The sequence below is a fragment of the Amblyomma mixtum genome, chromosome 9 (genome assembly GCF_055824585.1).
Source record: "Amblyomma mixtum isolate Tamu chromosome 9, ASM5582458v1, whole genome shotgun sequence".
In the NCBI taxonomy this organism is placed as follows: domain Eukaryota; kingdom Metazoa; phylum Arthropoda; class Arachnida; order Ixodida; family Ixodidae; genus Amblyomma; species Amblyomma mixtum.
Window position 1 is genome coordinate 9,412,504 of NC_143020.1, and position 26,558 is coordinate 9,439,061.

Here is a 26,558-nt window from a genome sequence, read left to right on the forward strand (position 1 = left end):
TTCACCACCGTACCTTGGCCAGTCCCCCCGCGTGGGTATGTGCCATTTTCATATGGTGAAGAAGAAGAAGAAAGAAATTGCAAATAGTGGCCTTAATTGTTGCTGTTTCGATTTAACAATCGTTGTCCTTTCCTGCTACGCTGCACAGTTGGAATATTAGTTGCCGGTGATTCGAAAGCATTGCGAGTGCATAGAAATTTGCCGCCAGCATCCACTGTTGCTGCAACGAGAAATATGTTTAGAAAAAATTTATTTACATATGCACACATGCCAAGGTTACAAGATATATTCACATTTACAAAAACACATGACATTAAGCATGTAAGGCGAGCCAATTAAAAAGGTACCATAAACATTTCTAAGTAACTAACAGGAATGGGCAATGTAAAATAGGAATGCATATATACCGATTGACAGAAGAGCGAAAAGTCGATAATTAGACATTGAAACATTGAAAAGGTGACCTTAGCGCCAGTTTGGCCTAAAAACTAAGACAAGACGACCGTTATTAACAGAAATAAATGGGCATGACCATTGTCGGAGAAACTCTTCCTCACCCAAGAAAAAGAGTTCCTCGGACAAAAAACTGATCAGCTCCCGTCGGAGACGGCCGAGAATTGGCCACACAGCGCGGCGTCGAAAGCCACTAGCGACCGCGGCGCATCGACTGCGCCATAAACTAAAAAGACCTGCAACTATTAACAGGCGAGCAGAACGGCCGCTGGGGAAGCGGCCGCGGGAGACGAAGCACGAAATATGAAGCTTGTAGGCGTATACAAACAGCCGTGCCGTAGAGCCTACACAGGACTGATTGTTCATACTAACCTTAGTACCGGATGCACAAAATGCACGAGGCTGACTTTCTGTTAAAAGGCGAGAAACAAAGCTGCAGGGAGGAGTTCCATCTAGAAAAATATGGCAGATGCGCTGCTTTACAACGACTGATGAAGTTCTCTCCAAAGATGCGCATACGCCACTTCGAAAGAAAACAGAAACCTAGACACACTTGCAAATAGGACAAAAATACATGCCCAGCTCTCCTGGACATTCAGCAACTAGCGCCATCTTTCGGAAAAGGCGGTCGCAGCTGGCTCACCACCGGGTTATTCGGATATACCTTGGAGAGGCCTTTGTCTTGCAGTGGGCATAGTTGGGCTGAGGGCGATAGGGATGCTGGTGAGGGAACAACGGGTAGCTCAGTCCGCACAGTGGGTGTGAACTGCGCTTAACTTTCTGCGGCGCCATTCACTTTCCAACACAGTGCACGGAGCGAGACTTTGACATGTGCACCTGTCCCCGGTTGAAGGGTTACCGAATTCATGGAACCGCGGACGCACGACGGGCGCACCGCGGACGCATGTCGGTGGCTGCTCTATTGTTGCTGGTGGTGGTGGTGAAAACATTTATTACGAATGAGCAGGAGGTATGTTTGGATCAGCCCGTAAGGGACCGATCCTTACAAGCACTAGGTGGAGGTCCCTAGTATGGGACTCCAGTGGCGGTTGCCGCCGCCCGGGCGCGCCCGACTAAGGCTTGTTGGGCCTGTAAGTCGTGGCAGCCGAGCAGGGTCGCCTCCCAGTCCTCCCGGGTTGGGTTGGGGATGGGGGGAATAGCGGGGTTGGAGGGGCAGGCCCACACCATGTGATAAGTGTCAGAAGACACTGCACTACAGTGTGGGCAGCTGCCGCTAAAGGAGGGGTCAAAATGTTTTAGCGCTGCCGGGCACAGCAATGTATTGGTGAGAAGACCGAGAAGGAGCCGCTCATCCGCCTTCTTCAGGCCTTTACATGGGCTAGGGTAAAGGCGATGACAATTTTGATAATATGTTGTAATATCTTTGAATGTATAGACCGGATTAAAATCGGGTTCCTGATCGGACGGGGAGGAGAAAACAGCCCGGTGAGAGAGCGCGCGGGCGGCTGCGTCTGCTGCCTCGTTTCCTGCCAACCCCTGATGAGCAGGGGCCCATATGAGGTAACGGTGTGCGGGGTCCGTATCCCGTATGCAATTTTGGTATATTCGATAGGCTAGGAAGGGAGTGCAGCCTCGTTCGACGTTCCGACAGGCCCCTCGCGAGTCGGTGATTATGTATTTTGAATTGGAATGTGAGGCCGCGAGAGCAATCGCGACCTCTTCTGCTTGTGTTGCACTGCGGGCTCTGAAAGTTAGGCCGTTAACTGTGTTGCTGTTGTGAACTACCGCGGCCGTGTACCATCCCCCGTGGTGAGGGCCGGAGGCGTCCACGTAGTATACACCTGTTTTGTTGCCATAATATCGGGCTAGCGCTTCCGCTCGTGCCAGGCGCCGACCATTATGGTCTTCATGTGACATGTTTGCTGGAAGAGGCCGCACGTGGAGGGCACGTCTCCACAGTTCCGGGATGCGAAACCTGTCTTCCATTGGAGGGGTGTGTTGGATATGGAGTCGAGCAAGAAGGCGGCGACCCGACTCCGTTAGCGACAAGCGCGTGTACTGGTTTGTAAGGTGCGCCTCCCGGAGTACCCGGAAAGTATTCACCACCCCAAGAGCCATAAGCCGGCTGTTTGAAGTAGTGATGGGGAGGTCAAGGGCACGTTTAACAATTTTGCGAAGGATGACCTCAAGGGCGTCCTCCTCTTGTTTCCGTACGTGGAGATAAGGAGTCGAATAGAGAATTCGACTAGTTACGAAGGCGTTTGCCAGCCGCAAGGCATCCTTACTTCGTAACCCTCCGCGTTTGTTTGAAACCCGGCGGACCATGCGGCCCACCTGGTCCCCCACCTTACGGAGTTTGGCCAATGTAGTGTCTGGCCCATGGGCGTCCGGAGGGGGGGGGCAAGGGGGGGCGGCTGCACCCCCCTGGAAAATCACTCACTCGAACCGTGGGTGATGGCCGCACGCCAGGGGCGGTGGTGCGCTCAGCCAAAAGGGTAAAAGCAGCCCCGCTTCCACGCTTTGGGTCACATCTGCGAAATGCCGCGTCCGGGCGCGCGCCGTCCCGCCGTTTTCAAACCAAGCCATCGTTAGCTCTACAAAAGGGCGACTTGTTGCAGACATGCAGCGGCACCGGCTAGCATGTGTTTCGAGCCGCCTTGAGATGGGTGTCTGTTTCTTTGATCTCTAGACAGATGCGACACGGAGGCAGACAGGGCACAGGGCATCTTGTTCTCGCCTTCGTTACGCCGGCCACCGATGAACTCTTCAGGAGGGAAGGACAAATCAGCCATGTCCACCCCCGCTTTGTCGGGCTGCTCAGGGGCAAGCGGGCGATGAGTTGGCGCCGCCGCCGGATCCACGGGAGAGCGCAGTTCGGTAGAAGCGCCGTTTCAGAATCTTCGGCAAAGGGGATTAGCTGCTTTTGTTCACGGCGACGCAGTCTCCAGAGGCGCCTCCACACCAGCGTTCCTTGCGTCTTCTTCGAAAACCGGCGCCTTTGGTCAACGCAGCCCGATGGCGCCTGCCTGGCTCGCCTGTCACCTCTGGCTGGGCCTCAAATCCCAACAGCGCCCATGTACTGTGCGATGTCAGTGCATGGTAAAGAGACCCAGGTGGTCGACGTTATCCGGAACTCTGTACTACTCCGTCCCTCATAGCCTGAGTCGTTTTGGGGCTCTGAACCCCATAAAGTTCAGATATCTGGGCGTTATATTTTCGCATAACTTAAAATGGAATGCTCACATAAATAACATATCTGGGAAAGCACTTCGCAAACTTGGTTATCTCAAACGAACCTTAAAAAATGCCACGAAGGAATGTAAATTAACTGCTTACAAATCACTAGTTCGACCCATCCTGGAGTACGCCTCAATTGTCTGGTCCCCTCATTACGCGCGCGACATTGACCGTTTAGAATCAGTTCAAAAAAAAGCAATAAGATTCATCTTCAGCCGGTATGATCGCAAGTTTTCACCTTCTTCCCATATGCACAGTTTATCTTTACAAACATTAGAACATAGGCGCACACGTGAACGCATCATTATGCTGCACAAGATCGTTCACACATCATCTGGCATTCAGGCACCCTTCACATTTGTGTCATCAAGCGCACGTGCAACCCGACGGAACCACCCATTAAACATTGTTCCCTTCAAACCACATATAGATTGTTTTAAATTTTCTTTTTTCCCTCTAACCGTTGAAATTTGGAATGGATTGGACGGCTCACTTCGTTCATTGCCAATTGAAGATTTTGTTGTTCAGTTGCCTGACAATTTGACCCGTTGATCTGTTTTTAATATTTCTGTGTTATCTATTTCTATGCTACCCATGTTATTTGTTTTTACTCATGTATTCACCCACTCCTGCTATGTCTCTCCTCAGAGACAGCAGTATTTATAAATAAATAAATAAATAAAAACAAATTTTCCGACCGGAGTGGCGAGTGTCCATTCCCCTCGGAAGTCTCGCGCGGCGTTCCTTTCACCCCAAGAGTGCGCATTCGGGGATATTGCGGCAAGTAAGCCCTTGCACGTGTGCGCGCCTCTGTGTTCGTGCTTCGGTGTCTTTAGTGGCCGGTTGTCAACGAAGGTGAGAACAACCACGACAGCGGACGAGAAAACGACGAGCGGCGAGCAGTGTGTGTGCTGTTGCTCGACTGTGCGGATGCGCGATCAAGATGGAGCGAGGTGTTTGAAGCGGCGAGCGTGCATTTATCTTGTAAATAAGTTTTCGTTGTATATATAGTCATCTTTTGTTTTCAAAGTACGCGTTCAACCGTTTTCCCAATCAATGTGTATGATGAGTGTGCACCGAGAGCGTGTAATGAAGCACGGAAATGAATTTATCACCCGTGTAATTACGCAATTCGCCCAGAAAAATTCGAGGCGCCTACAGTTGCTGTTCAAGGAAGACTGACTGAGTGACTGTAGTTGCGTGTTTGTGAACATATTGTGCTGTGTGCTGGTCATCAATCCGGGTGAGTCGAGAACCCGTATGCAGCAAGACTGAGCACTCTTCTGCACGAAGTGACAGTACCTTTTTGCATTTTTTAGTAATTTTAATTGTTTCTCCCTTGATAAACTCCAATATATCTCTCCTAGCCACGCTTTAATTTGCTGTTTATAATTTTTCTTTCATGTGTGTATTTCCCTTCTTTTTTATTTATATATATATAAATGAATTTACTCCGCAAATAGTGCGTTTTTCCTACGAACATAGCCCCCGCCCCTCCGGCGTCAAGAACCAATGGAGCCCCCCCCTGCAAAAAATTCTGCGGACGCCCTTGGTCTGGCCGCCTGTGTTTGTGGATGTAGAGTCCGAGTACCCGTATCTCATCACTTTCGCGTATGGGACCACTCTCAAGAGAGAGAGATATTTTAGTTGTGCACTTCTGTGAGGGTCGGAGGTGCACAAATTCCGATTTTTGAGGGGAACATTGAAGACCGCAGCGGCGGGCGTAGCGGTCTACTATCGTCGCCGCTGTTTGCAGGCTGGTTTCAATGTCTCCTGTGCTGCCCTGCGTGGCCCACAGGGTGATGTCATCGGCGTACAGGGCGTACTGCACGCCGGCGACACCACTCAGCTGGGCCGGCAGGTGCATCATGGCCAGATTGAAGAGCAGCGGGGAAAGTACCGCGCCTTGAGGGGTTCCCCGCGTTCCGAGTAGGTAAGGACCATGGTCTCTATCTTGAATTCGAATGTAGGATTGACGTTCTATTAAAAATTGGCTTATGTATTGGAATGTATTGAGGCCACAGTCGGTGTGACTTAGGTTAGTGAGTATGATCTCATGTGTTACATTGTCAAATGCCCCTTTAAGATCCAAGGCGAGTACTACCCGGTTATTATGGGGGCATTCGAGGGGGTCAAGGACTTCCCGATTGAGTTGCAGGAGGACATCCTGTGCGGATCTGTGTGGGCGGAATCCGAACATGGTGCTCGCAAAGACTTGTTTGTTTTCAAGATATGTAGATAACCGATCCCGCACCATCGTCTCCATTAGTTTGCCCACACATGAGGTGAGAGAGATGGGGCGGAGGTTATCTGTGTCAATTGGTTTGCCCGCTTTAGGAATAAAAGTGACCAAAGCCGTTTTCCATTCGATTGGCAGGGGGGTGTCCCCGCGCCAAATCGCATTGACGTATTCCAGGAGGGACTGGTATGCCAAGTCGGGCAGGTTCGTCAAAAGCTTGACGGTGACCTTATCCCGTCCTGGCACAGTGCCCCGTTTCATTTTGGCGAGAGCCGCCCGCAGATCATGGAGCTGGAAAGGTTGATCCAGCTCTGTGTTCTCTCTGCCTGCATAAGAGTACGCAGATCCACGGGGGTCTTGGGCTGTACACAGATACTGGTCCCGGAGTTTCTGTGCCAGTTGAGTCGTGTTGCCAGAAAAAGCGTGCAGGGCTCGGTGCAAATGTTTTTGTGTTTCGGTTCGTGTTTGTGTTGGGTCGATTAGCGCTCGAAAGAGACGCCACGTGTTTCGGCTGGACATTTGTCGCGCGGCCGTGTTGCATCTATCTACCCAGTTGGAGTCGGCGAGTTGGGCCGCGTACTCTGCCGCTTTCTGGGTAAGCTCGGCAATTCGAGCTTTAAGCTTTCTATTGTGTTTCTGGCGTCGCCAACGGCGGACGAGGCTGTGACGGGCTTCCCAGAGGTGTAGAAGGTGGTTATCCACGTCCGTGACCGCCTCTGAGAGCTGGATGTGTGTTTCATGCGAGGAAAGGTGTGCCAGCAGCTGTTGGGACCATGCTGTGTAGCCTTGCGCGGAAATGGGTGTATTATCAAGTGAGTTAAAATTTTGCCTGAATTTCGTCCAATGTGGGATATGGGCTTGTGTTCTGGGACGCTTGAGGGGGCGTATGCGTAGTGTAGTGTTAATGATGCAGTGGTCGCTACCGAGGGTCTCCTCGGTGTTGAGCCAGTCTGCGTGTCGTATGTTGCGAGTGAAGGTCAAGTCCGGACACGTATCCCGTGTCACGGAATTTCCTAGCCGGGTTGGGTGGACAGGGTCCGTGTGGAGGGTGAGGCCCAACCTGGACGCAAGCTCCGCCAGCTTACGCCCGCGCGACTCCTCCTTGCGATACCCCCACTGCTGACTGGGAGCGTTAAAGTCGCCCACAATCAGCAGGGGATCGCGGCCCGCTTCTCTTAGCGCGCGGCTAAAGAGGTCCGCAAAAGTCGCTTGCTTTAGTTTGGGAGAGCAGTACACGTTGAGTATATGTAACGGTGGGTCCCTGCGGCGGAATGGTAGGAGGGTCACCATTACATAAGAGTACTGTAGTTGGAGGTCGAGATCCACTAGGTTGGCTGTGTAGTCTTTGTGAACGAGAAGACAAGACCCGCGATCCTGTTGGAACGTCGTGTAATTTGAAATTGTGGCGCCCAGGCCTGGCTCTTGGAGGGCAACCACGGCTGGTAAGGACTCGAAAGTTTCAAGGTAGAGGCGGAAATTGGCCCGCTTAGTGCGGTCCTTAAAGCCTCTACAGTTCCACTGTGCTATTGAAGTTGACATGGCCGAATTGGAGATGGCGGAACTCCTTTGATTAAGGTGTCTCGCCATGATTTAAAATTCTTGGGAGGGAGGAGGAGGGATTGGCTGCCTCACAGCCAGCTACTTGCGCCATCAAGGGGGTGATGACGGAAGGAGCGGGGCAGCTGTCCTCATTGTCCGAATCAATAATCAGACGATTGAATTTTGAAGGGCGGGATACGTCCCTAATGGGTCCCGTCCGAAGGAGGAGGCGGGGGTTGTCCGAGATGTGTTTTGAGACCACCGCGGGGACGGCAGATTTGACCTTTGTCAAGATCTGGTGCATGGCGGTCTCGATCATATATCGCAATTTAGAGGTTAAGCGCTCCTCCATCGCAGAGATGGCTGTCACGCAGCGTTCTACAGTGTAGTGTTTGAACGCCTGCAGTCGTTGTGATTGTTGCCACTGGACGCTGGACCCCTCAGCGACAGCCTTTCCTTTTTTTATAATAAGGAATCTTCAGTGATTGTTCCTGTGGCATACGTGTGTCCCGTATGCACGTGCGCGGAGAGGGAAACAAAGAGGAAGGCAGACGTGCGTAGCGCACCGTGTTCAGTGCTGTTTGTGTGCGTGCTCGGAACCTTTCCTTTCTCAAGTGTTTGATTGGCTGGCGTCCTTTCGTCAGTCTTTGATTGGCTGACGGAAACTTTATTGTCCTTTCCGTGAGCAGCGATTGGTGAGAGGTGTCACCTTTGTCTTTATTGGTTGCTGACCCGCCAAGGGCGGAGACAGAAGGCTTAAAACGGAACGCTCTGGGTTAAGTGGGGCTGATTTCGTGTAATCAACGGTTCAGTCATGTTGTAAATACTTTTCTCTTTGCTTGTTTCTTCTTTTTTATTCATGTGTTAATAAACAGTTAACCTTCTTGCCCCGCCACCGAGTAATGTGATTGTTGGCGAGTCCGAACCATCCATCAAGAAATCCGATTTTATCATCATCAAATATTTCCTCACGTCTCCACTTGAAGAGGAAACTCAACTTTGGGGATAGGAGGAGGAGGATGAAGAACATTTATTTCCGCCGAATATGGCGCAGCAGCGACCTCCGGGTCCGCACGCAGACGTCCGGGGAGGCAGTCTGTCGCACCGCGGCCGGAGGACATCCGATCCCTTCTAGGAGAAGAGGTCTTCAGCCTCGGCCGCCAGGCGGACGGCGAAGCGCTGAGTTTTTTCGTCGGAGCTTCACAGCGTGGTCCAAATTACGTGATGTAATGTTGCCACGTAGCCGCAAAATTTTGAAATTTCGGTTTCTGCACCGTCCCTCTTCCGCCCTCTGGCACCTGTCCAACTCCTCCACAGGGACGAGAAGAAATTTCGAGCTTGGAGTCTTCTCCAGTCGTACGACTCCTCTTTACTGAGGGATCTATCCGGTGGCGGATATATCCTCTGGTCTTTCTTCAGATTTTCGGTTACATCCCTAAACGTACCAATACTCTCTTTGCTTTTAGATGAGTTGTGTTGTGTTGGGTTTATTGGCGCATAAGCATCTAAGGCTATCATGCGCCAAGAACAAGGTATGGAAACTTGGCTTGAGCAGAGTGTGAAAACAAAGTTGATAAAAACGGTGGTGTAAAGGGCCTAAAAGTTATTTTTATTTCCTGGCTGATTAAATACAAACTTTTTAGGAATGGCTGTTTGCAGAAGCTTTTAAAAGTTGGTTAATCTCCGTGGACATCCTTGGCTTGCCAAGGATCTCGAGGCCCCCCAACTACTCATAAAAACCTCAGCCTCCTTCTCAGGACTGAGAAAGTGGCTGAGATGTATCGTTATAAGTAAAGAAGCACAGGGTCGGAACATTACAGGTTTTGAAGAACACCGGCTTCCCTTAAAAAGCTAAAAACATCAAGCATACTAACGGGTGCATCTTCAGCTAAAATCAACGCTGGATGAAATGGGATATGTTCTTTGTAAAATGTTGCAAAATATTTTTTTCTTAATGATTCAAGTTTTGTGCATGATAGTAGTATGTGGTTTATGGTAAGTTCATGTCCGCATTGCTCGCAAATAGGTTTATCTTCTTTTGTGAGCAGGAAGTTGTGTGTGAGATGTGTGTGTCCAATACGGAGACGGCATAAAATAACTTCGATGAATCGTTTTTGGTGTGAGCATGATTTCCATTCGCCTAGGATGGGTTTTACTAAATGTAGCTTATTTTTCCTTTCGATATTCCAATGCGACTGCCATTTATTTCTTAGCTTGCACTGTACCAACTTCATACAATCATTGTAGGGGATGTTCACTTTCTTTATTTTTTTGTTCCGAGTTTTTCCAGCACATTCATCTGCTTTCTCATTGCCAGCGATACCAATGTGGCTGGGAACCCAGCAAAATTTTATGTCTTGTCCCTGTATTGTGGCGCTTGTTATGTTGTGTATGTCACCAATTAGTGGTGTCACTGCATTTCTATGGTGAAGTGAGGTTAGTATGCTCAGAGAATCAGTGTAAATGATGCTGTTCTGAATGTTCTCAATTATTATTTTTTCTACAGCCACCGAGACTGCGTAACACTCGGCAGTGAAAATGGATGCACACTCAGGTAGCCGTACTATTTTTTCCCAATTATGCTGAACTACAGCACTTCCGACGTAGTGTGCTGATTTTGATCCATCAGTATAAAATGCTTCATATTTTCCGTATTTTTCATTTAGTGCTAAATATTCTTGTAATATCTGCTCATGCGGTGTGTGTTTTTTCCGAAATTGTGTTAATGTGAAGTCGCACACAGATGGTAGGCAGTACCAAGGCGGGAGTGGATCAGGTTTGCGGGCAATATTAGGTAATATGTTCATTATGTCTAGTTCTTGGCATTTCTCTTCAAAGCGGAGAAGAAGTGGTCTGATTGCTAGAGGTTTGTTGGTAAATAGTGTTCGAGATGGACACTTTGTAACGAGTGGGTAACAGATGTGTTTAGGCTGGGAACGGATCTTTAAAATGTATGAGCATGTGAGCATTGTTCGTCTGTCTGCAAGTGGTGGTTCATTGGTTTCTACGTAAAGGCTTTTTATGGGTGATGTCCTGTAAGCACCAGTTGAAAGACGCAAACCCATATTGTGCACAGGGTCCAGTCGCTTCAAGTACGACGGCCTTGCTGATCCATACACTATGCAGCCATAATCTAAAACGGAACGTACTACAGAGCGATAAATCTGTAGAAGGCATACCCGATCAGAACCCCAGTGTTTGCGTGAAAGGACTTTAAGTATCTTCAGTGATAGCGACGCTTTCTTCTTTAGTGCGTTTATGTGAGGCAGGAAAGTAAGCTTTTTATCGAAGGTGATGCCTAGAAATTTGTGTTCCTTTTTTAAAGGCAGTTTGGTTTGGTTTAGGTGTAATGTGGAATCTGTGTGCAAGCCTCGTTTGAGTGAAAAAAGTAAGGCTACTGTTTTTTGTGGTGAGAAGTGGAAACCATTCTTGTCTGCCCATGTTGCCAGTTCGTTGATATTAAGTTGTACTTGTCTTTCACATGTAGATATATTGGAAGATGTGCACGCTATCTGAAGATCGTCAACATAGACTGAATATGTTATGGACCTTGGTATTATTTTGTTAAGAGAATTCATTTTTACTATAAAAAGGGTTGTGCTTAAAATACACCCTAGAGGCACTCCATTTTCCTGAATAAAATCCCTCGAAAGGGTTGAGCCTAGACGGACATTAAATGAACGGTTAGTCAAAAAGTCTTTAATTGAGTTCAGTATTCTGCCACGGATGCCAAGCTCAGCTAAGCTCTGGAGAATCCCGAACCTCCAGGTAGTATCATATGCTTTTTCTAAATCAAAAAAGACGCTAAGACAGTGTTGCTTATGTATAAAAGCTTCTCTGACAGTATTTTCAAGGCGGATTAGGTGGTCTCTAGTGCAGCATCCCTTTTTAAATCCACACTGATGGATATCAAGAAGTTCACAAGATTGAAGGACAAAGGTTAGTCTTATATTTAGGACACTTTCGAAGGATTTGGCAAGGCAACTGGTCAGGGCTATGGGTCTATAACTGCTAGGAGAAGTTGGGGGTTTACTAGGCTTAAGAAGCGGTACAATAATAGCTTTCTTCCAGGCTTCCGGTATTTTCCCAGATATGAAAATTGTGTTAAAGAATCTTAAAAGTGCGTCCACGGCTGGCTCGGAAAGATGTGCAAGCATTTCATAATGTATTTCGTCGGGTCCTGGAGCAGCTTTTTTGCCGGCAGATCGTACTTTATTAATTTCTTGGAGGGTAATTAGACTATTGTATTCTTCATTTGCGCCTCCACTTGTTGGGAGCCTCTGTTTTTCAGCTGTGTTTTTGTATCTTAAAAAAGACTGTGTATAGTGAGATGAACTTGAGACTGCAGCGAAATGTTCCCTTAATATGTCTGCCTGTTCCTCTATGCTTGTTTGTGTGCCGGGTGTTGTTAAAAAAGGAATTGTGAATGGTGAAAAGGTGCCATTTAATTTTCGAACCTGCTCCCACATTTTTTTAGATGGAATCTGACTGTTGATAGATGAAACATAATTTTGCCATGAAGCTTTCTCGGCACTGCGACGGACGTACCGAGCTTTAGCTTTTGCCTTTTTAAAATTTAAGAGATTTTCATGTGTCGCATACCTGCGGAATTTACCCCACGCTCTATTTTGCTGTTTTTTTGCTTCTTTGCAGTCTTTTGTCCACCATACTTTATGGTTTTGTCGCGCTACTCCTGACGACTGAGGAATAGCTGTGAGTGCGGCAGTTATGATACAGTTAGTCAACTTTTCGTTTATTTGGTTGATGGTGAGATTTTCTAAAAGTATATTTTCTAAATTTGCTTTTGATCTAAAAAGTGACCAGTCGGCGAGGTGAAGCTTCCAGCGCCGTGGCCTTGTGGGGATTATTTCCGGTGGGGATGTTAAACTGATTAGTATAGGGAGGTGATCGCTGCCATATGGGTTGTCAATGACGTCCCAGTTAAAATCGTTAAAAACAGAAGGTGAACTAAAAGACAAATCTAAACAGGTCATTTTCCCTGAGGCAGGGGAGCAGTATGTGGCTTTTTCTGTATTTAAAAGGCATACACTATTTGTGAGGATAAAATCTTCGATTATTTGACCCCTAGAGTCACAGCACTCACTTCCCCAAAAAGGGGAGTGAGCGTTAAAATCCCCGACTACTAGATATGGTTCTGGAAGTTCATCAATGAGACCTTGTAGATCGTGAACTGTTAGTGTGAGATGTGGAGGAATATATACAGAGCAGATTGTAATTGGTTTGTAGCTGACAATGCTGACTGCAACTGCCTCAAGTTTTGTTTTCAGTCTGATCTCTTGAGCAGGGACGCCGCTTTGTACGACAATCGCGACGCCTCCCGAGAGTCTATTTGCCAGCTCACGATCTCGTCTAAAAGTTTTATAATGCTTCAGGATGTTCGTATGTTTTGGACTTAGACTGGTTTCCTGGAGACATAAGGCTACGGGTGACATTGACCCTAAAATGTTTTTTATGTCATCGTAATTTCTCAACAATCCTCTACAGTTCCACTGAACTAGAAAAGCCATGTTTATGTTTGGGGTAGGGACAATAAAAGTGTTTACTTATTTTCTGGGCCCGTTATGAGGGCCCTATCCTTCTTTCGCTCAAGAGAGCTGTTCCGCCGCTGTAAAGCAGGCGGGCTGGGGGTAAGATCCATCACCTCATCGGAGGTGCTGGAAGACCGCGGTGAAACCGCGGGCGTGTGGGTTTCAGGCCTCCCCCGACGGGGGGAAGTCCTGCGGGATGCTGGCCCATGGGCCGGCATTCCCTGCTTTGGGGTTGGCAGAGCAGCCTTCGCTGTCTCTACCTGGGGCGTGGATGGCCCTGCCACAGGCGCCGTGGAAGTGGCCGCGGCAGGTGCCGGAGTGCTGCGTGGTGCTACGCCCCTGCGCACCACATCAGCGAAGTTTGGTTTCACTGTGAAAGAGAAAGTGTTTGTGACTGCGAATCGCTTTCTTGCTTCTCGAAATGATATATTTTCCATTGTTTTTATGGTGATTATTTCTTTCTCCTTCTTCCAGGACGGACATGCCCTGGAGTACGCAGCATGGTCTCCTTCACAGTTAGCGCAGCGTAGAGCTGCGTCACATTCGTCAGAATGGTGGTCTTTTGATGCACATTTCGCGCAAGTTTTGCGGCCGCGGCAACTCTGTGAGCCGTGGCCAAACCTCTGACAGTTAAAGCATCTTCGGGGGTTAGGGATATAGTGTCTAACATTTACTTTGAGGTATCCAACGTCGATGGTTTCTGGCATTGTGCATGTGTTGAAAGTCAGGACCAGGTGTTTGGTAACTATATCTTTGTTGTCCTTGCGGATTTTGATTCGGTACACATCAATGACGTTTTGATCGGAAAGGCCTTCCAGCATTTCTTTCTCTGGGAGGTGTAGAAAATCATTTTCTGAGATGACGCCACGGACAGTGTTGAGGGATCGGTGTGCTGTGATGGAGACAGGTGTCTCCCCCATACACACTATGTTTGCGAGTTTGGAAGTTTGAACATTATCTCGGAGTTCCAGCAATAGATCGTCGCTGGCCATTTTTGATACTTTGTAGCCGGGGCCCAAAGCTTCTGTTAAGCATTTCGATACGATGAAGGGGGATAGAATTCTGGCCTGTTTATCTTGCACTTCACTGTGGACGACATGGAATTTGGCGAATGTTGGTTTCTTTTTGGAAAAAAAGTACTCTGCTTCGTTCCGCACTCTTTTAAGGGAGCGATCAAGTTTTGAAAGGGGGGGAGCCATAAAAAAATTTAGTTTTTCGGTCATGGTGCCAGCCACCCACCATGGAGTCCAACAAGGGGACGCGACAGGTACTTGAAAGAAAGTCCTGCCCACGCCAGCTGTACACCTTAACTATAACCTAATATGACTCAACTCAGATTAGTTGGTCACACACGGTTAATCCTCGCCGCCAGGAAAAAGAGGAAAAAAACAAAGAAGAGAGGAGAATACAGGAAAGTTGTAGGAAAGGGAATAGGAAAGTGAAAGATAGATGGGAGGACAGGAAAAGGCGACTGCCGATTTCCTCCGGTTGGGTCAGGCCCGAGGTGCCGTCTGCAGGAAGCTGGGGCCAAAGTGGTGTGTTGCCTCCGCCGAGGGGCCTTAAGGGTCCAAACGCTCGGCATCGGCTCAACCACCAGGATCCCCTTTTCCCCGGACACGGTGATGCCACGCACGGCTAAGCGCGGATGCTCGGGTCCGTGGTGACGCATTGTTCACCATCATCCCCCTGCGGGGATGTCCCTGCGGATGCTCGGGTTAACCCCGTGGTGTCGCCACTCACCAACGTCTGCATGCTGCAGACGCCTCCCTGCGGGGAGCTTTTAGATGATGTTGTGGAGGCGTCCGCAGCACCCTGAGGTAATGAGGAGCGGGCTAGCATGTGGGAAGCCTCGTTGCCGGCGAGACCGGCGTGTGCTGGGGTCCAGATTACAGTCAAGCTTTCGGCGAGAGACGACTCACTCAGAATTTTGGCAATAAAGGAGTAATTACTCATTGGCATCCACCCGAGCGCAGCCATACGGCTAGAAAGGAAAGCTATACAGCTTTCTCAGAAACTTCGTAGTTAAAGAAAAATTCGTCCTGGTCCGGGGTTCGAACCCAGGACCACCGCTACACCGGAGCAGTCGCTCTACCAATTGAGCTAACCAGGACGGCAAGCTTATGGTAGGACGAGAGCGAATTGATCAATAACTCGAAGTGGGAACTGTGTTGGTCAGATGTTTAGGGGAATCCCCCAAGGTGGAGTAGATTTGTAATAAGGGAGTAATTACTCATTGGCATCCACCCGAGCGCAGCCATACGGCTACAAAGGAAAGCTATACAGCTTTCTCAGAAACTTCGTAGTTAAAGAAAAATTCGTCCTGGTCCGGGGTTCGAACCCAGGACCACCGCTACACCGGAGCAGTCGCTCTACCAATTGAGCTAACCAGGACGGCAAGCTTATGGTAGGACGAGAGCGAATTGATCAATAACTCGAAATGGGAACTGTGTTGGTCAGATGTTTAGGGGAATCCCCCAAGGTGGAGTAGATTTTTTGGATGCCAATGAGTAATTACTCCCTTATTACAAATCTACTCCACCTTGGGGGATTCCCCTAAACATCTGAGCAACACAGTTCCCACTTCGAGTTATTGATCAATTCGCTCTCGTCCTACCATAAGCTTGCCGTCCTGGTTAGCTCAATTGGTAGAGCGACTGCTCCGGTGTAGCGGTGGTCCTGGGTTCGAACCCCGGACCAGGACGAATTTTTCTTTAACTACGAAGTTTCTGAGAAAGCTGTATAGCTTTCCTTTGTAGCCGTATGGCTGCGCTCGGGTGGATGCCAATGAGTAATTACTCCCTTATTACAAATCTACTCCACCTTGGGGGATTCCCCTAAACATCTGACCAGAATTTTGGCAGCACGATTGCTGACTCTACCCTTGCTAAAATTCCTAACCGCCGCTTTGCTATCGCTGACGACGTGTTTCACGCCTGTTCGTGCAATGGCAATGGCTATTGCAATCTCCTCCGCCTCTACCGGCGGTAGATCTCGGTTTTGTTTCGATTCCTATGGCAATCCCGGTGTATAATAGGCCGACCGAGGTTACGTGGCCTTCTTTCCCGATCGCTGCATTGCTGTAGGCGACCGATCCCGGCGGGAGTTTGTCCAATATGTTGGCGAGGTGCTTAGCTGTGCTTTTTCTCCTCCCCTCGTCGTGTACGGGGTGCATGTTCTTCGGTATGGGCGAGACGTATAGATGCTTTCTGATTTCTCGATCTATGGTTTACCTGGCACTTTCGCCTTCCCCGGGCGCTAGTAGGTTTATCCAGTCAAGGATTTGTCTACCTGCCGTAGTTCCTGCGAGTCGCTCCCTCTGGGATATCCTGACCGCCTCAGCCAGCTCTTAACACTCATTATGCAACCCCATTTTCTCTAGAATGTCGTTAGAAGTAGTTATGGGGAGCCCTAAAGCGTGCTTCATAATTTAAATTTGCAATTTTCAGCAAAGTAGAGTTTTATAGTATCGGCTGAGGCAGCCGCATAAACACAAGGCTCAACGTAAACTGGGACAAAAGACGCAATTTATTACACGCCTACAAGCATTTATAGACAACAAGCACGTGACACAAACAGCCGATCAACAAGTACATATAAACACAAACAAGCAAAGGTCCAATGCATAAATTCGAATCCAAAACCGATGGATACATGACATTAAATGTGCCCAGACACTGCAAATCATTCATTTACTTTCCTTCCGGGGAAATGTATGCAGGCGAGGTGCGATAAACATCATATCTACCTTCGCCAACAAATTGACAAACTGCTTTTAAGGGTGCAATACTTTCAACAAAAAAATCGCAATATTGCACCTTGTATAATAAATGAATCCAATAATATGACAAGTAAGACAATATCTAGTTCAATGCTGCATTAAAAAAAAGTTAGAACACTTTTAAGTACTTAGAGTAAAAGTAGTAATTGGTTGATATTTAGAAAAGATTACACAGCAAAAATAACTGTCACGCCTACATGGTGCATATTTCTCGCTGCAGCAACAATGTTTGGTGGAGGAAATTTGTAAGCACTAGCAATGCTTTCGAATCATTGGCAACGGATATTCCAACTGTGCACCGTTGCAGGAACGGACAACGATTGTTAAATCGCAACAGCAACAATTATTGTTGTTGTTAAAGTCCTCTAAATAATGACGCGTACCCACTGCGGGGGACTGGCCAAGACACAGGCGGCAACTGATAGGTACTCAGAATGATGAACAAGTAAATAAATGAGGGGAAAAAATAATGGTAATAATGATAATAATAATAATTAGGAAATAAATGAAAGAAATTGAGATGTGTAATTGAAATAGGCTAAACAAATACTGTGAGATCGGTGACTGAAATAGAGAACGGGGCGAAATATTCCATACTACTCTCACAACTAAGTTAGAACACTACGGATTTCGCGGCACATTCTTGAAACTTCTGCATAGTTACTTAAATAATCGACAGCAGCTAGTACAAATACACGGGTACACATCTAATTTTTCTGGTCTCGGGAGTCGCGTCCCACAAGGCAGTATTCTCGGGCCATTGCTATTCAATATCTATGTAAATGGCATTGTTAACATTAACAACGACACTAAATTTATCATATATGCCGATGACACCAGTTTGTTCTTTCCAGGGCCTAGTTTGACTGCGATCGAATCTAAAGCCAATGATGTACTTACGCTGTTAGCGGACTGGAACATGGTAAACTCATTACTTATAAACGTTTCTAAAACAAAGGCAGTCTTATTCCGCCCCAAAAACAAGCCGATGAACGCAAGCTTTAATCTTAGCCTAGCTGGATCTAACATAGAAGTGGTGCCCGTTGTAAAAATCTCGGTGTTCTTTTCCAAGAGAACATGACGTGGGACGATCACGTTCAAACGACCTGCTCTAAATTATCTCGTAGTGTTGGAATGTTATCGCGCCTGCGATTTCTTTTGCCGCCAAACATAAAATTGTTGGTTTATCATAGCCTCTTTTTTTCAACTTTAAGATATTGTTAACTAGTCTGGGGCACCACAACTGCTACTAACCTTGCTAAAATACACAGGTTGCAAAAGAAAGCTGTGCGCATAATTTCAAATGCTGCTTATGATGCCCACACCAAGCCCATTTTTGAAAGCTTGAACCTAATCTCATTACCAAATCATTATAATTCAGTGCTTGCATCACGCTATCAGACCTCGATGAAAAATAATGATATTTATCTCAAGGAACTTGCAGAAATGAAATTACGGCACGCTGCTTATAACACAAGGAGCACAGAACAATGGCAGTTACCATATACACGAACCAATTACGGTCGCCAGATGCTGCGCTACACCTTACCAAATGTATTAAATGCTGCCCATATCGCTCACTCGTAATCAATGTGCTCTGAAACTTCTTACCACACTTCTGGGATTTTTATTTCTATATCTATTTTTGTGAGTTTTTCAAATTTCCTAGCTATTCCTTGCATTGTAACTAGTCTTTTTCGCCTTTCTTATATCTTGTGTTCTTGCATCGTATTTTTTGTATTGTATTTTTGTATCTTGTATTCTTGTATTTTTTTCGCCTTTCTTGTATCTTTGCTACGTGCACTGTAATTCCTACCTTGATGTATCTTTGTTTCTTCTTTTTGTTGTACATGAAATAAGAATGTACTTGCCTTTTTTTTTCTTATCATGTCGGTTTCTGCGTCGCTCCGCCATCTGCAACGGGGTGCAGGCCCTGTCAAGCCTTTTTTCAGGCTTTTTGCTTGCCTCCCCTCAACATCACACCTGTCGAGCGGACGTTTGATGTTGTAAATAAATTTGACTTTGACTTTGACTTTGACTTTGTTTCGGAAAGCTTTCGTTGCAGAGAAATATTGATCATGAGAAAGAGCAGAGCTTAAGACGGCAGCCGTTTAGTGTCTGGAAGCCGTTTAGTGTCTGGATAACAATTAATGGCACATTTTTTTCTTGGTCCTTGCGCTTTTTCTTCGTCTACATGGCGCTTCCTTCTGCTTTGCATCGCTCGTGAGTTACGTCACGTCACTCGCTCGTGTCGTTCACGCGCCGCCGTTCGACTGCGCCGCCAGCCTGGCTCACCGTTTCCTCGCTGGCAGTTGTTCCGTCATCACTACTTCTGCAGGTCCCAGCGTCGCAGGAGGACCAAAGCATGGACCCGTCGAAGCCCTCCACCTCAATTCGACTCCCACGTCCCGCAGGACCCAGGTCTACCAGGACTCGAGTCCCGCAGGTCCTCAGGACCCCAGGACCGAGGTCCCCCAGGGCCCCTCCGCTGGCCGAGACACAAGCCAGGCTTGTGTCGGTAGACGACAGCTTCGACTCCGATTTGTCATTCGAAGACGTAAGCTCCGACTCTCTTTCCAAAACCATCGGCGATCGCTGTGGACGCGATGGTCCCCGGTGGTCACCTCGCCTACGTTTACATTCGCGCGACGAGGTTCAAAATCCGTGTTGGGCCGTTGACACGAAGCGAAGGTTTCACTCGCCTGAACAGGAACGTGACCATTTTCCACTCCTCTTTGTCGCCCTGGCACGGACGGTCAACATAATTAATGGACAATCATAAAGTATCCCTAGCGCAACGTCGATATGGCATACCATGGATAGCGAGGGAAGGAATGCAGAAAGATGTGAGCGACTGACTTTGATGTCTCTCTACGTCGGTACCCTCCTGCTCAGTTAATGCCAAATTATGCCTATGCTGTCTAGACTGCTGACGCAGATCATTCGGCACAATTGGATAGATTCTCATGGGCTTTGAGGTGACGGCTGAGCAAAGCCAGCGCTCAATGCCAAATCACGAGTTATCGTTTCTTTTCATACACTTTTTCTTCAATACTTTCGCGAGTCTAAGGTTTCGTTGTGTTTGCATGTTTGTTTGCATTAAGTTGTACCATGTCTACTTTTGAGCTTTATTATGGGCTACATTTATTAACCATTTTTGCTTCTGTAGAGCAATAGCCTTATGTTTGGTCCTTATTCCGCGTACTCAGCTTCACGCCTACGACCGAGCAACGGCTCGTTCATTGGTTTAGAGAGAGACAGCGGGCTGCTATGTGGGCTAATGAGAACTGGGTAACGGGATTAAGCGTTCTTTCACTGTGTGCTAATCGGTGGTTAACAAGGTGACGGTAGCCAGCCCCATGCAAACTGTACTTGTCAAATAGCTTCATATTTCAATTAAAGGCGAAGGGCCCGTTACTTAACTGCAGTACCTCATTTGTGCGGCGAAAGATATGGCGAAATATATTCCGTCCCAAGTGTGCACGACCCGAGGCTATCTTCTCCTCTCTCTTCCTCTCCTGCACCTTTCTTTTTTTTCCGCGTTCACCTCGACAACATTAAAAATTCAGGGGGCACATTGACTGTCTAAAGTGCGTAGAGGCGAAAGCGTTTTCCGCACCACTTTGCCTATGTGAGACTGGTGACGTCACCACTGGATGACGTCACGCATAATTGATGGCGAAGTAATGACAAATTAATAACTAATGACTAATTACTGATTAATCACTCAACAATAATTGACTGCTAATTAATGACGCTTAAGCTTCGCCTTTAGGAGTGGAACGCGATAGTGTGTTTGCCAGGGAGTCCACGGAACGCCACCATCCGTTCGGCGCGATGCCCTGCCCTTTGAACGCAACGCTTTTTGAGGAAAGGAAATGGCGCTGTAATTCTCAATCATCTCGGTGAACACCTTAACCGCAGCGTACAGGAAGGGAGGAAGTGGCAGTGAAAGAAGAAAGAGGGGCGGTAATGAAGAAACTGAAAATTTATTTGAGGAAAGCAAATACGCAGTAACTGTCTCACATATCTCGGTGGACACCCGTTAAAACGCGGACACATCTGTCAACACGGCTGCCGACACGGCTGTCGACATGGCTGCCGACACGGATTGCTAACGACAGCATGAGGCATTAAAGGCTTTCGCCTTAATAACCAGACCTCCTTTCTGCGCGCTTATGTGTGAAGGGTACACGGAGCATAGCCATGCACATACTTCTTGTTTGGTAAAACAAATACGCTGTAGTTATAGCTATCTAGATGAGCTCTCCAGAGTGGACACATTGCTTTTCGCATGAAGTGGAGGGCTAAATTTGACGAAAGTCTGGCGTATGACTGCCAGAATGCATAGCTGCACTTAAGAGAACAGGTCGTGCATGCTGGCGTCGTATCCCCTCCAAAACGAGGAAGGTCCTTCAGGGACTCACTGTGGGTGGGCAAGCGGAGGAGGACCAGAAAACGATGCTTTCATAAAAATAATTGCGTCGCAGAAAGTTTTGTAAACCCTGTGTGCTGTTGGATTTCAGGTAGCGTGGTCGAGCCGAAGAAGGGACGAGAAAGTCGGAGACGTGGTTATAAAAAAGGCATGGAAAACTTTATGCACACTATTTTGTATAACGTTAAAGTAAAAAGAGAAAGGGAGCTTCTGAGCAAACGGGAGCCCCTCGGTCGCACTCGATTCCGAGTTTTATGGGCTCTTCCTTCCCTGGAACGTCTGGATGGAGACAGGGGCTCCCGAAGAACGCGTGTCCCCAAAAGCTCGCTCTGGCACTAATCAAACACGTTCACTCCAGTGGGCAAGCCCCTCTCACGTGTTGAGCTTGAGGATGAGGAGGCAGGCATCTATGTCGCGCAGGCAGCGTGAGTGGCGTCCCTACGATGTGCAGCTGGCCGCGCGAGTGGCTTGCACTTGCTCTTCGTGAGTGCACGACCACAAGGCCCAGGGCCACGTGCAAGGCAACGAGGTGAAAGGAAACCGCTCCTTTGTGAAGAATGCCGTGCTCAAACATGGACACTGGCCCTAGCTGACACTCGGGTCGGCTCTGGGAGGTCCGTCACTACAGGCCTTGAGAGCTGTCACGGTCATGCGATATCCCACCGGAGACTTGCTGTGTGACCGCCGTCGCCGTGGTTACCCCGGTCGAGGTAGTCCGCGTTCTAATCCACTTGGCAGGAAAGGAGCGCGCGCATAATAGTACCACTTTTTTTAAGGCCATGGGAGCTGAGCGGTAGCTGTCTAAGCGCTGGAACCTGCGAGCCGGATATACGACACACAAACAAAATATCAAACGGGAAACTTACGCCATGTTGTAAACACTAGCTGTTTCACACACCGTTTCCTCTCTTCTACGCGGAAACAAACAACGTGGCGGCTACAGGTTAATAAAGGAACTGACCTCTGCGTCACATGGTCTATGTGCAGTACATTCCGCAATCAGTCATAGTGCCATCTGACGTTGGAAAAAGAAATGGTACACTTACAGAAAACGGGGAATACAGCAGCTAGTACTGGGCGAACAAATATCGACAGCAGGTGGGATTCAGAGGCCGCGGGAGAACGCGACACATACCGCATTGACTAATCAATGCCTTTTTTCTCCATGCAGGGCTATGAAATAACCTTCCAGAGAAGGCTACGTCGGGAGGTGTGGCCCAATGGGAATATCACCACACGTCGCTGCGAGAATTGCGAGGAAAACTTCCACCTTCCAAGCAAATTCATTGCGCACAGTGTGTACCGGCATCAGCGCAACGAAGCCACCTCGTCTGGAAGAAGAGTGCCATGTCGGCTGTGCCAGGCACCGTGCAAGAGCAAACGAAGGATGGCTCTGCACGCTGGGACTCACGTCGGGGAGATGCTCTGTGTGAAGTGCGGAGCAGAGTTTGCTTGCGCAGCCACTGCGGCTGCACACAAGCAGTTTCACAAGACGGGCGGGCGCTTCATGTGCGGCTTCTGCCAAAAGCTTTTCGCGCACAACACCGATCGCGAGGAGCACATCCGCGTGGAGCACCCCGCCAACGTCGAATGAAACGTCCCCGCTTTCCAGCTACCAACTAGGCCGGCACGAGACGCGAAGGCAGTGTGGGCATCGAACCAGAAGCGGCCGCCGAAACTGGTGCCGTAGAGTAAAAGTCGCGGCTGGAATAATAAGTTTCGTAACTATCCTGCGAAATCAAGACTTATATTTGTTTGATCTGGTTGAACGGATGTTTTCCTGCTACGAAGAAAAATTCCCCGAAAAAAATGTGAAAACCGAATTTGTTGCATGCCAGGTTCCGCAAAGCTTATTAAAACGGAAAGCTTGGGCCAACGCGAAGGATCATAATATGGGCGGTAGGGACCAAACTCACAGCGCCCGAGCCCTCCGACGCAGGAAACGGGCGCGAGACAAAGATCAGGCTACGTGACTCGCGTTGAACTAAGTCGTGCAATTGCGGCGGCGGCATAGATCCCCGCCGATGAAGCAGGTGAGGACGTCGTGTGTCTCAACCTCCAGCAGAATATCGTCGTGCGGAGCACCTCCAAGAGAGCACGCCGACCGATACGCTGCAGTAAGAAGGATCGACATACGCGGCAGGGCACCCCGCAGTACCTACGAAGCGGCCACCCACGGCACGGTGAAGGGCGTCATAAGGGGCATCCATCTCGAGGATACGGCCCAGGAAATTCAAGACAATGTTGTGCACAAGCATAACCCAACGGCCCCACAGGCAAACCGAATGGCTAAGATCCGATGAGGCGTCGTCGCCTTCGAAGGATACAAAGCACCCAATTACGTAAGACACGGTAACCTGTTCATGGAGTGCACGCTGCACAGAAAACAAATCGACGTATGCTATGGGTGCGGAAGAGTGGGCCACAGAATGGACGTGTGCCCGGATCTTTCGAACATGATCTGCCGAGGGTGCGGAATCTCCAACCCCGCCTAAGACTACGGATGTGTCCCGAAGTGTGGCCTGTGCGAAGGCAAACACCTGACCTCGGACAAGGTTGCAAATCCCGCTTCAAAACGACCTACGTCGTCCGCCGGAGGCGCTGGGAACGGCGCCGAGCGGAGGAAGACGCCGGGAGAAGGAATCGAAGCCTTAAAGAGGACGATGCCATGAGCCTGGTACGCTCGTTCGTCCTGTCGCGGGTTACCTACTCCGCCCCGTATCTCCACCGAAAAACGGCGAATTGGGACACCTTAAACGCGATGCTTCGTAAGGCAACGAAGCAAGCACGGGGCATGCTCATACACTCGTCCACGAAAAGACTGCTAGGCATCAGCGCCCACAACACGGTGGATGAGATCATCGAAGCCCATCTCTCTAATCAGAGAATCCGGCTCAGTCACACGGAACACGGACGAGCCGTCCTACGCAAGATAGGATGGCAGATCGAGCCAGTACCCAGCAAGGCGGCCCTTCCGGAAGACTGGAAGACGACCATTCAGACCAAACCCCTTCCCCGGAACATGACGCCGGGCAAGGAAGACGAGATGCGCACCGCGCGGGACAGTCATAGCCCGGTAGCTGGCAGAGAACCCCAGGGTCCTCTACGCGCACACCCCGCTCCAAAAACACAGTAACCGTGCAGCGGTGGTGGTTAGGTCAAAAGGCAGGCTGATCCTCAGAGCGTTTATGAAGACAACAGACCCTGTGGTTGCCGAAGAAGCGGTCGTGGTCCTCGCACTCGCACAACCCAGCGTGGACACCGTGATCAACGACTCAAAGACAGCCTATGGAAGCCTCCGAAGGGGGGTAATCTCCTCCGCGGCCCTAGCCATTCTATCTAAGTGCAAGTCTTCGGGAAGAGCCATAGAGCTCGTGTGGGTCTCGGCTCACTCGCAGGTAGCAGGCAACACCATCGCCGACTACTATGCCTGAGAAATGACAGTCCGGGCCGAGCACGAACGGCAAGAGCTACCGCACCCGGTTACCAGCTTTCGGGACATTACTCGGATGTACCGAGAGAAAAGGTGTAGACGGCCGGAATCGCACCCCAAGCCCACCAGGCAACAACAAACGATCCTGCGTCGAGCTCAGGCGGGATGGCTTGCGCATCCCGTACTGATGACCCGCATGTGCCCTGCAGAACACGATATGCTGTGTCCTTTTTAAAAAGAAAACGGCATCCTGCCGCGCGTCTTGGCAGAGTGCACAGAACTCAAGACCCCATCCCCCCCTCCCCTTCCCGTCAACACCCCCAACCCGTTGAGCGATGGGAGGCCTTGTTATCCAGCCCCGCCCTACCGATTCAGCTAGCACTGACGGACAGGGGCCAGGAGCTGCTGGGAACATGTGGGTCCCGTAACTAGGGAACCACCCCGTCTGGGGCCTGCGTGCTAAACCGGTTTATTTCTAGCCCAATAAATGTTGATTCATCATTCATCATCTCTGTACTGCCAAAATGAGATACAATGGTTAGTCGTGTGTGCAGATACGAATAGTATCCGCCTAGAATATACAGGAGTGAACGCAGTAGCATTTACAGCGACAATTCTAGTACGTTCTAACCATGGAATTGACTCAGATCAAGCAGGGCATGAAAAATTCTGAGGACACTTAAGTCTGCTTTATGGGGGAGCGCGAAAGCATATCTTTGATCGTAATTTTTTTTAATCATGGCGCGGAGCGTGGCATTTCGTGATATCTGATTACGACATACTACATCAACATAGCATAGTGGGCGAGTTGGTATTGCATCTTTAAGGAACGAAACAGCGCAACTAAAACGATGAACCAAGAAGAAGAGAGACACGAACACGCGCTGACTTACAACTGACGGTTTTAATCGGAAAACCACATATAAATAATCTCTAATCGCTGCGTCACAACCTCATGTCGTCATGGCAAACTACTAACATAAAAAGAAAGGAAAAAGGCTGTGTCTAAGCGCCAGATATATATGTTGGAAAAGCGTCGGAGCTTGTAGGTGCTTACTTTTCGCCAATGTTTTTTCTTTTCTTTTTATGTTAGTAGTTTGTGATGACGACATGAAGCTGTGACGCAGCGATTAGAGATTATTTATATGTGGTTTTCCGATTAAAACAGTCAGTTGTAAGTCAGCGCGTGTTCGTGTCTCTCTTCTTCTTGGCCCTTCGTTTCAGTTGGGCTGTTTCGTTCCTTAAATATACTACATCAGTTCATTTCTGGTTCCGTCACATTTTAAGACTAAAATTCGTTCTTGAGGAAAGGAAAAGGCGCAGTAGCTGTCACATCTTTACATCTCGGGACATTACCGTTTGGCCAGGTGTGGTGCCAAGAACATTTTAAAACAGAATTTATTAATGTGGGAACAGATCTCTATGAGATGGTAGTCTCATCTGGCAACCATCTGGATTTCCGCCGCGAGGCGTCAAACATGGCGGCACCCGTCGAAGCCGGACTTCTCGCTTCGGACTGATTTCTTGTTGTTGCTACCTTTTTCAGTGCATTCACTGGTCATAAATGGGCCGCCGGTATTTCGCTTCGTCTCATCTCGCCTATAAGAAAACGTATAAGTGATAAAATTGCTTTATTTTAATAATTAGAGTGACGATTCTGCCGCTTCTAGGCTAAAGTGGAGAGTCGTTTCGTTTACAGCAATGGTTTCCGTCCTGACAACCAGATGGCGCCACTATAGGCTGAGTTTATTTTATGCGAAGCATACTAGCCGCACAACCGAGCTCTTCCTTGCTGCGCCGAACGCGGCCGCGTAGCTACCACTTGACCTAATTCGGCGCACCACGTGATATGACGTCACAACATCTGTGAAAGCTGGGGCTCAACTCGTGCGCTCGCTTGCGGACGCGCAGCCTCCACCGGCGGCCTAACTGCC

At 48.7% G+C, this 26,558-nt stretch overlaps 1 protein-coding gene and 1 pseudogene across 1 annotated transcript; both read left to right on the forward strand.

Moving 5' to 3' along the window:
• Nucleotides 1–15,851: 15,851 nt before the first annotated feature.
• LOC149328262 (uncharacterized) lies at nucleotides 15,852–22,811 on the forward strand. The gene is made up of 2 exons (XM_089559999.1): nucleotides 15,852–19,313; nucleotides 22,363–22,811. Exons 1-2 carry the CDS (start codon nucleotides 19,122–19,124, stop codon nucleotides 22,783–22,785), a joined length of 615 nt encoding a protein of 204 aa, XP_089416125.1. The 5' UTR covers nucleotides 15,852–19,121; the 3' UTR covers nucleotides 22,786–22,811.
• Nucleotides 22,812–22,814: 3 nt separating this feature from the next.
• LOC149328263 (uncharacterized) lies at nucleotides 22,815–25,314 on the forward strand (annotated as a pseudogene).
• Nucleotides 25,315–26,558: the final 1,244 nt, after the last annotated feature.

Coding starts and splice junctions, on each gene's coding strand:
- LOC149328262 (XM_089559999.1), top strand. CDS start 19,122: ATGGACCCGTCGAAGCCCTCCACCTCAATTCGACTCCCACGTCCCGCA. Junction 19,314..22,362: donor CCGATTTGTCATTCGAAGAC/GTAAGCTCCGAC, acceptor TTCTCCATGCAG/GGCTATGAAATAACCTTCCA.